At 38.6% G+C, this 11,035-nt stretch overlaps 1 protein-coding gene across 3 annotated transcripts in view; it reads left to right on the forward strand.

The window, feature by feature from the left end:
• MAP4K3 (mitogen-activated protein kinase kinase kinase kinase 3) overlaps positions 1 to 11,035 on the forward strand; it is a 182,621-nt gene that overhangs the window by 92,415 nt on the left and 79,171 nt on the right. For all 3 annotated transcript variants that reach the window (XM_081796879.1, XM_006728030.3, XM_006728031.3), the window contains exon 3: positions 379 to 469. In XM_081796879.1, coding sequence (XP_081653005.1) covers positions 379 to 469 — 91 coding nt within the window. The remainder of the gene's footprint in view (positions 1 to 378; positions 470 to 11,035) is intronic.

An 11,035-nucleotide genomic window follows, 5' to 3' on the forward strand; every position in this document is an offset into this window, starting at 1 on the left:
CTTATTCTGTACCAGGCACTGTTCTAAGCATTTTACATATATTAGCCCGTTTAACTTTTCCAACAGCCCTATGAGACAAGTTATTATTATTTTTATCCCCATTTTGCAGAGGAAGAAATTGGCACAGAAAGGCCAAGTAAGTTGCTCAAGCTCACACAGCTTAGTAAGGGACAGAGTTAGTATTTGAATCTAGATAGTCTGGGACCAGAGTTCACACTTTTAATCACTGTACTTTCTGTCAAGGCTGAGACTGTAATTAAATATAACATCATTATATTTGGGAAACATTATTTATTATGTAACATTATTATGTTTTGAAACAAGTTGACATTTTGAAACTTACTACTAACTACTCAACATGCTTGTTTTTTATTCTAGGAGAAGATTTTGCAGTTGTACAGCAAGAAATTATTATGATGAAAGACTGTAAACACCCAAATATTGTTGCTTATTTTGGAAGCTATCTCAGGTACATTGTTTGTTTCCCATCACCTGATACATTTAACAAAATAAAATGAGCTCTAATCGCGTATCTTGTAATTTTCTTCATGGTTTGAAGATACAGAATATTTTTATGTGAATGAAATTTTTATTTCTGACCTATTTATGTTAATTTTGTGACCAATATTGTAGTCTGTGATTTGTCTCTTGTCCTCTTGGGAATTCTGGATGTGGTTTCATTGAGGAGGCTGGCGAGTAAAAATTGACTTTTATGGTTAGTCTTCCTATGGTGGACTAGAGATCTAAACATGCCATTCTGTTGCCCCTTATTTCTGGACTTGGGTGGATTTAGAAAGTCAGGAGCACCTCTAACTGCTAGGGTTTTAGTAGAGACTTTTTCCTTCTTTTGTGCTTCTAGCCTCAGGGTACTGCATCATCCCTTCCCTTCATCTTGTCCAAAGGACAAGGAACTGTAATTATTTCACTGACTTCTTTCCCAGGTCGTAAAGTAAACTTAGACCATGAATTTGCGGCCTCTTTGGTTTGGCAGGACCATGCCGGGTTCCCCAGCTCATAGTCCATAGGGGATGACCTCGAGGTCAAATCCTGTTTTTCCATTCACTTCTTTGTGCAGTTATGAGCTGAATGCTGTGACCTAGTTGTTTTTAAGGTTCCTCCCAAAAGGAGGATTGGTGAATTTTTTTTTTTTTTTTTAAGATTTTACTTATTCATTTGAGAGAGAGAGAGAGAATGAGAGAGCACGAGAGGGGAGAGGGTCAGAGGGAGAAGCAGACTGCCCGCTGAGCAGGGAGCCTGATATGGGACTTGACCCCGGGACTCCGGGATCATGACCTGAGCTGAAGGCAGTCGCTTAACCAACTGAGCCACCCAGGCGCCCCAACTGTTTTCTTATGTATTAAAAAAACTCTTAAAATTTTATTCTGATATACTGTAAGAGATATAAGGAAGTAGCTTATTGCAGCTTCCATTGTCCTATGATCCAGGTACAAAAAAAAAACAAAAACAAAAAAACACTTCTGCCTTCTGATGTAGGCACAGCATATGGAAGAGACAGGGCAATTCTGCCCTCTCTTCTTTCCAGCTTGCGAAAAGCCAACCAGACCAGCTCTTCTTGATTCTAACCACTCTTGAACAGTTTTGATTGCCCCACCTTCATTAAGATTGAAGAGTGGGTTTAATGGAGACTTCAGTTAACATAGGGACAGGTACTACTGCCAGGTCAATGACTGTTAATACATTTTGAATGGGTTCTGTAACAGCCAATTTAAAACCACTTTAATGGTGAGTGGTTCAAACAGTAACCTAACACAGTTTCTGCATCAATTTTTATTTTATGGACAGATGCAGCACAGGCAATTACTATATCAGGTCAAAGAAACAGTCTCTCTTTCTTTTTTTATTTATAAAGATTTTATGTATTTGAGAGAGAGAGTGAATGGGAGAGACAGGGAGAGAGAATTTGAAGCAGACTGTGCTGAGCAGATCCTAACACGGACTTGATCCCCTGACCGCGAGATCATGACCTGAGCCTAAACCAAAAGTTGGGTGCTCAACAGACTTGAGTCACCCACCCAGGCACCCCAAAAGCAGTCTTTTAAAATCAGTTAAATTTGTGACAGAAATAATTGATTGTGCCAATATGTTAAAATCATCACTTCAAAGCAATTTTACTGTTATTGGTCCTAACAAAATGACCTACTTACACTCAATTGAGAAGCATCACAAAATGTTTTTCTTCCCCAAGGGCAAAAAGGTCTTTGATCTAAGAGTATTTCTCAAGCATGGTCTGAGTCTTCTGGAACTATGGGACCATTCAAAGCTTAATCTGTTATTCTGGGAAAGCCCCATCCATTTATATGGCAACCTTGGTCTTTTTGCCTTTGAGACAGCAGCGTATTTGATAGTTAAGAGCTTTTGAGTACTGGAGTCAGATTGTTTGGGTTGGTTGAGTCATGACTCCATCATTTATATTTTGAATGACTTATAGCAAATTACTTAACCACGGGGCGCCTGGGTGGCTCAGTCGTTAAGCGTCTGCCTTCGGCTCAGGTCATGATCCCAGGGTCCTGGGATCGAGCCCCGCATCGGGCTCTCTGCTCCGCGGGAAGCCTGCTTCTCCCTCTCCTATTCCCCCTGCTTGTATTCCCTCTCTCGCTGTGTCTCTCTCTGTCAAATAAATAAATAAAATCTTTAAAAAAAAAAAAATTACTTAACCACTCTGAGCCTCCATTTCCTCATCCATAAAATGGAGATAATAATAGATACATGACATGATAACTCTGAGGATAATGGGTAAATACATGTAAAGTGTCAAGAACAGTGGTTAAAATATAATACTCCATAAATACTAACCCCTATTACTACTACTTTTGCTACTATTACTGTTACTGCTTCTTAACTGTTTTTAAGTGTTATCATGTTAGTGTCTCATTTGATGTTTTCAACAACACTGTTACTAATATTACTCTGGTAGATACTATTTCCATTTTATAAATAAGATGCTTGAGAGAGTTTAATATCAAGTATTTAGTTTACAGTCTAATTTCGAGTTATTGACAGAGTACTAGTTCTTTCGGTAATATTGTGCTCATGGATCACATGGCTTTTGACTTAGTCTTTTCCTTGCCAAAGAGTGGAAATAAACTGCCAACTCCCCCCCCCCCCCCCAAAAAACCCTAACACTAAACTAAAACTGGACATTTGACTGTCTGGGTTACTTAGGGACAAGTCTTCCTACACAGGTTAGGCAGCAAAAAATTTGTTCTTGTTACCCACCAAAATGTGAATTCCTCTTGAGTTTGTATCCATTTTTATTGATAACTCTTGGTTTTGGCTGGGGGCAAAACAGTGCAACTCTTTAGTGACACACCCATTAACTTTTACTTCTAGACATGCTACGAGAGCGCCAGTTAGGTTATGCTGAACAAAAATTGTATTTACTCTTAGATTTCAGGAAATGTATATTCTGAGTATATTCTGACTATCCTTTTTAAAGTAAACTTTTTATTGGAGCATAATGTACATAGAGAAGGTGCACAAATTCATGTTTTGTGTGTAGCTAGATGAATTTTTTAAAGGGTACTTTTAATCCAAATACGAGAATATGCAGAGCAAAATTGCTCAGAAACCAAAGTAAAAGAGACAAAATTAGAGTCATTTTTTTCGATAGAGCTATCTGTGTTAGTTTGGAGTTGTATGATCTAACATAGGAAATGCTGGTTTAAATAGATGATTTTATTCTGTAACTGGCATAGCTGATGAAAATGATAGGAAAGCAAACAATAGTATAACACAGAACAGCAGTTAATCCTCTTTCTCTAGTTCTTTTTTTTCTATAGTGATTCTTCCCTTCTTTCCTAATTAAAGTCCAGACTCAGCCAAATTTAGAGTGTGGAATACTAATGATTAGACTTGCAAGGTATTAGAGCTGGAAGGAATTAAGGGGTCTTGTCACTAGGCCCACTCTTTTTACTGATGAGAAAATGGGGTCCTGGGTCAATGACTTCTTTAAAGGTCATCCAGAAATGGATGGATCTAAACCAGGGTCTGGTTTTAAACCAGGATTTAAACCAAGCTCTGCAGATCCCTGGTTGGCTATCTTTTTGGTATACCATATTACTCAGCCTGGGAAGGCCATATTTCATCTCAAAGGGAACATAGTTTCTTGGATTCCTTCTCATTACCAAATGATTTTACAAAAGACAATGAGCTTGTTTTTTTTGTTGTTGTTTTTTTAAAGATTTTATTTATTTTTATTTGAGAGAGAGAGAATGAGAGACAGAGCACGAGAGGGAGGAGGGTCAGAGGGAGAAGCAGACCCCCTGCTGAGCAGGGAGCCTGATGTGGGACTCGATCCCGGGACTCCAGGATCATGACCTGAGCCGAAGGCAGTCGCCCAACCAACTGAGCCACCCAGGCGCCCATGAGCTTGTTTTTTTGAACTTGATACAAACCCCCTAAAATATATACTGTTCTTAGCAGCTTTCTTCTTATTGCTGTCATAGCCTATTATAACAAATTTAGACAAAAAAATTGAGGAAATTGAGCTAATGTGGTTTTACTATTAATAAATTTCCCCTTCAGGAAATCAAACTTATCCTATGAATTTACTGAATAGATGACCAGCATATAATTAAGCTCAGAAGTCTCTTTTATAATAGGGTAGCTATGCTCATTTCCTGAAGAAATGCTGAAACTGAGCTCCTGAAAAACAGAATACCTAGTGTTATTCTTTTTTTTTTTTAAGATTTTATTTATTTGTCAGCGCACGAGCAGGGGGGTAGCGACAGGCAGAAGGAGAAGCAGACTCTCTGCTGAGCAAGGAGCCCGATGTGGGACTTGATCCCAGGACTCCGGGATCATGACCTGAGCTGAAGGCAGATGCTTAACCAACTGAGCCACCCAGGCGTCCCCACTAGTGTTATTCTTAATAAGGAATTCCCTATTCCTCTCTTCAATATCATTAAAAGCTTATGTCTTTTTTTAGAGCTAGAGGTGAGGTTGGAGAGGGAAAGAAACCACAGGATCCTAATAACTGGAAATGCTTTTTTGAATGCTTACACTGTGGAAATAAAGATTATAGTTAAGTTCACTTTAATTTATAACTAGCTACCCTCTTTTTTTTAAAAAAGGAAGCTTTTAATTTTGGACTGTGTTCGATTTACATAAAAGTTGTAAAGATGGTACAAAGAGTTCTTCTCAGTGTTCCCCTAAAGCTGACATTTTACATAACCATGATATATTTGTCAAAACTAAGAAATCAACTTTGGTACAATACCATTAGCCAAACTAAGATACTTCATATTGATTTCACCAGTTTTCCACCAGTGTTCCTATTTTGTTTTTAAGTTTTTTGGTTATACATGATGTTTGGCCATGAACATCATTTGTGTCCTTCAAGTGCAGTAGGAGTAGTAGTAATAGCAGTTACTTCAAATGTGTATATGATAGTTAGCAATGTCCCTGGCCTCTTCTAGATGCCAGTAGCATCTCCCCAATTGTGACAACCCAAAATGTCTTCAACAAATACTCCTTGAGGGGCAAAATCACCCCCAGTTGAGAACCACTGCTTTAAGTAAAAAATTTGGTGGAACTCTCTATGAGAATACCTTCTTATATCAGTATTGCTAGGGTGTTTCCTACAGAATATTAGTTCTGAGGGATGCTCATATGTGATTTGAAACAAATGGGTCTATGGAATAAATAATTTGGGGAAATAGTGAACTAAACAAAATTAAAGAAGTTTTATTTCTTCTCCCCTTTCCTCTCTGCTCCTTTTTTTTATCTCCTTCTTTCTCCTCCCCTTTCTCCACTTACCAGCTTTCTCCATCCCCATTCTTTCTTTCTTTCTTCTCTTCTGTCTCCCCTCCCCACCTTTTCCTTCTTTCCTTCTGTCAGCTCCCCCTGCCTCACTGCAGGATTTCTTAGAGCCTTTAATATATCAGTGGCATTGTTAATGTCCAAGAGAAGACTACAGTATGTGACATTTCTAAAACTGGTTTAACTGTACATTGATTTTTTTTTTTATGGGAAGTATACTTCACATAGGTTTGCTGTCCAGTCACCCATTCTTTGAAAATTCGTAGGTAGAACTGGGGGATGTTAGGTATAATTACAGATAAGTAGGTCACCTTGTATCCCTGAATACAGAACTATCCCTCATTGTTAAAGGGGAAGCAGATAGATGAATTACCTATAACCTTTGAAATGTAGTAGTTTTTGCATGTCTGTTTAAAAATGCACCAAGGGCACCTGGTGGGTTATTTGAGCGTCCGACTCTTGATTTTGGCTCAGGTCATGATCTCGGGGGTCGTGAGATCAAGCCGTGTGTTGGGCTCCATGCTCAGCGGGGAATCTGCTTGAGATTCTCTCTCTCTCTCCCCCTGCTCACGTGCACACACACTCTCTCTCTCACCCTAGATAAATAAATAAAATATTAAAAAATTTAAAAATGCACCAAAACATTTTAAATTCAGTTCACATTAAATAAGTTATCCTATATTAAAACAGCTAGCAGTTATTAAACTTTTTATTTTTCACATTGATAGTTCAGGTTAGGAATTGAATTATTTTGCTGAATATGGTGGAGTGCCTATCGGCAGATGCTTTTGTTCAGCAAGGTAACCCACAGTTAAGTACGGGGATCAGGGCACTACAGTGTGGGGCCATGGCTAGCCGTCCCATTTGGGGGAGAATGATTTGGTATATGCCACTCTCTAGCAGATGTTCTAGAGCTGCGGATTCTTGGTGACCTTGCTCACATTTTATTTTACTTTTTAAATTATGTTATGTTTGGGCAAAATATATAAATAATTCTATATTGTTTAATTGGTTTTAAGTCTGATGTGTTACAAAGTATGGGAAGATTAAAAAGTATGTTTTAGAAATTATAATATTGTCAGTTCAATGAAATAGAATTAATATTAGAATGTTAGTTCTTATATGCTCTAGTAAACATTGAACTAGAAGATTAAAATAGTGAACTCCCCCCCCTTATTTATTTTTCTATTCCTTATAAGATAGACAACTTGGGGGTGCCTGGGTGGCTCAGTTGGTTAATGACTGTTAATCACCCACTGCCTTTGGCTCAGGTCATGATCTCGGGGTCCTGGGATTGAGCCCCACATCAGGCTCCCTGCTCGGCGGGAAGCCTGCTTCTCCCTTTCCCGCTCCCCCTGTTTGTGTTGTCTCTCTCTCTGTCAAATAAATAGAATCTTTAAAAAAAAAAAAAAGACAACTTTACAGAATAAGAGAAGAATTCTAAGGAAATTTGATACCTATAGTGATACCCCGAATATTTACCTCAGTGGTTGTTTCAATTCATGTATCTAGGGACAAAGATTTTAGAATGTATTGGCCTGCATAAAATGGCCGATTGACTTGAGTCCTTTTCCTTTTAGGCAGATGGCTTGGTGAATGACCAAAAGCAGATGCAGATTTTTTTTTTAAGATTTTATTTATTTATTTGACAGAGAGAGAGCGAGAGCAGGAACACAAGCAAGGGGGAGTGGGAGAGGGAGAAGCAGGCTTCCCGCAGAGCAGGGAGCCCGATGTGGGGCTCGATCCCAGGACCCTGGGATCATGACCTGAGCTGAAGGCAGACGCTTAACGACTGAGCCACCCAGGCGCCCTAGCAGATGTAGATTTGTCATCACAAGAGGGACATTCATGGAATAGATAGAAGTCCTTTTTCTGTTAGACTCTGAATATTCAACCTTTTTTGATAATTCCAGACTTAACTAAATAGAATGTTATAAATAGAAAGTATTTTGGGCATTTTAAAAAGTAAAGTATGTATATAGTATATATTTTTTCAAATCCTGATTTTTTTTCCTTTGTAAGTTTAGAGAGTCATTTTTCATAGAATGACTAGAAAATTATGTTTAAAGCAGGATAGGAAAGGGGATAGAACAGCATCAAGTGGAGGATGATGTAATATTGAAATATGTAAGAAAGCAGAGAACTCATTTCCTGTGTCCATTTTCTCTACCGAGGAGAATTGTTTTCAAACTGGAAAGGGTAGGGTGCCTGGGTGGCTCAGATGATTAAGCGTCTGCCTTTGGCTTGGGTCATGATCCCCCAGGGTCCTGGGATTGAGTCCCGCATCGGGCTCCCTGCTCAGTGGGGAGCCTGCTTCTCCGTCTGCCTCTCCCTCTCTGTCTCTTACGAATAAATAAATAAAATCTTTAAAAAAAAAAATTGGAAAGGGTAAAAAAAAAAAAACATTAAGAAGGAATTGAAGCATGAGATAGGTGAGGAGATAATTATAGAACAGCTAGACACTTTAAATGAATCTAAGCTTTTAGACTTATATAAATTATATCTTCTTATACTGAAAAGTTAGCAGATGGGATTGGTACCCACTATCACTGAGTGTCTTTTGACAAATAGGAGAGGTACCAAAATATTAGCGATCAGCAATGACCAATTTGCAAAGGAAAGGAAAAGGTGATTTCTACAAAGTAGACTGTTACACTTGATGTCAGTCATCAGCCCCCACTAGGATAAATTATTATTCAGATAATTAGTGAGCACTTAAAAGAAAGAAGTGGTGATTAGCATGACTTTAGTAAGAAGTCATGTCGGTCAATCCCATCTCTCTTTTTTTTTTTTCCTTAATAAGAAAGTGCCAGTTTTATTTATTTATACTTTGGTTCAGTTCCAGGAGCAACTTAGGTGACTTACATAAATATACTACAAGATGAATTATAACAGAAGGAATAGAAAACAGCATACATTTATTGGGTTTATATTCTGGGTCCTTTACTAAGCAATTTACATGTTATTTCATTTTATCCTGAACAGACCCCAAAACAGCCATCCCCCCAGTTTTTATAAGATGTGTAAGAAGTCCCCAGTACCTGTTCCTGAAGCACCCGCGACAGGTATTTTACATGAAAGAGTCATTTGGGGCAGACGTGAAAATATGTTAGAGCAGTGGTTCCCAAACATTTTGGTATTAGAACCCCTTTTATTATACACTCCTAAAAATTATTGAGTACCACACAGAGCTTTTGTTTATGTGGGTTATATCTATTGCTATTCAGTATATTAGAAATGAAAACTTCAGAAAATTTTGGACCAGGAATACATAAGCACATATTGCAGTAGCTGTCAGAGGGATGACATCATCATCACTTTGTTTGGTTTCTGGAAAATTCCTCTGGATTCTCATGAGAGTACAAAGGGAAAATAACTTTTTAGTGTTATTATGAAAATGGTTTGACCTTGCTGGCCCCCTGAAAGACCCCCTGAAAGGTTTTCCCCTCAGGGACCCCCAGACCACATTTTGAGAATCACTGTTCTTAGAGGAGGGATTCAGCTAACCCAGAGAGAACAGGCTGGGGTATCTTGCATATACACATATGAAATTGGAGCCGAAGCAGCATTCCAAAGTTTACTGGTTGGTAGACTTGCCAGTCTTACACCTCAGTTTAAACAAAGGCAGAGAGGTGCCAAATGGTAATTGTAAGCCATCTATACAGAGTAGCATTTATGTCATTAGTGAAAAAGATATTTCTAACATTCCTTAAGCTCATTAGTACAATCACTCACAGATCAAAGTAGCTTAAAAGCAAAGCCCTTGTAGTAGCTGCCTCTGGAAGGTAGACTCCCACTTAGGGTCTTGCCAGTCATCCACTTCGGGGGCCTGTGGGCACCAGCACAGAGGGGTGTTTCCAATTAGAAATGTGTGTCACACTGTCTGTGCTCAAGTATTTTAAGTAAAACAGTGGGAGAGCTAATAAGATGTACATCAGAAGTAAATATGTGAATCAAGACTTTTAAAGAATGAGATTTAACAATTAGGACGAAGTTCTCTGCATATTTTTAATGAACCAGGTAAATGTGGAACTGGAGAAAATCATCTGACTACTTTTTACACAAAAAAGATCCAGAGGTTTTAGTTAAACTTCAGCCTTGCAAACCAGCAGTTTTTAGAGCAGTTGCTAAGAACCTGAAGATAGCCTTTAGCCAAGTGAGTAGAAATATAAGTGTTCAAATAAAGGAGATAATTGTTAGATTCTCTGAGGTAGTTAGACTTCTCCCTGTGTAGCAATCACCAGTCATAAATGCCTTCATCCTTTTGGATAAGGCCACACATCTTGCCAGCACTCGGCATCCATTCTAAGAGTTATTAAAACCAGGCCACTGGGCAGCTAACTCATACTGCACCATACCGTCATGCCTCGTTTCATTGGTATGTGGATCACCTCTGAATTTTAGATACTAGAGTGACTTCAGATTTCTTCTGGTCTTCATGATATTCAGCTTTGCCTCTAGAATCACGGTGTTTTTTCACTCTGTACTCTAAGTTTGCTGACCTTCATGCTTGGATACTTGTGTTCTCTTGTTACATGCTGCATTGTCCCATCACACTCGCCCAGGTCAGCTCACCTCTTAGGTCTGGTTCATCTCACCACCAGCACCATGTGTGATTTACTCCTGATAACAGCTGCACTGTTCATGCAACACTTGGAATAATACTTGATTCTGGATGCCATGTTTTAAAAGACATTGACAAAGTAGAGACCATCCAGATGAAGGTAACTAAACTGAGGAGTGTATGAACCAACCTGCTCTCGCTCCCTTTCCTGCCGTTGTCTCTTCAGCTAGTCTGTGTTCCACTCACACTAAAACACCCACAGTCTCTCATGTGTGGCATCTTCTCTCAAATGTTCATTCTCTGCTCAGATCCCTTTCCTGTCTCTCTGATGAATTCCTACTTTAACTTCAAGACCCAACTCAAATGATACCTCCTCCCTAGTGATTTCCCTTGACTTTCCTAGGTGTTCTTACCTCTTGGTTCTCATAGAACTTTATACATGCCTGGATTATGTATTTAATCAAGTTATAATCTAATCCAGGGGTCTTTGTTGTAAAAGACTGTATGGTAAATATTTTAGGCTTTGTCTGTTTCTCTCTGTCATAATTACTCAACTGTGCTGCTTTGGTACAAAAGTAGCCAGAAATACGTGTGACTGTGTTTCAATAAAACTTTATATGGACACTAAAATTTAAATTCCATGTAATTGTTATGTGTCAAGAAATACTCTTTTTTTAAAATTTTTTTTAT

Source organism: Leptonychotes weddellii, chromosome 10 (genome assembly GCF_054177405.1).
Source record: "Leptonychotes weddellii isolate Sample4059 chromosome 10, ASM5417740v2, whole genome shotgun sequence".
NCBI lineage: Eukaryota > Metazoa > Chordata > Mammalia > Carnivora > Phocidae > Leptonychotes > Leptonychotes weddellii.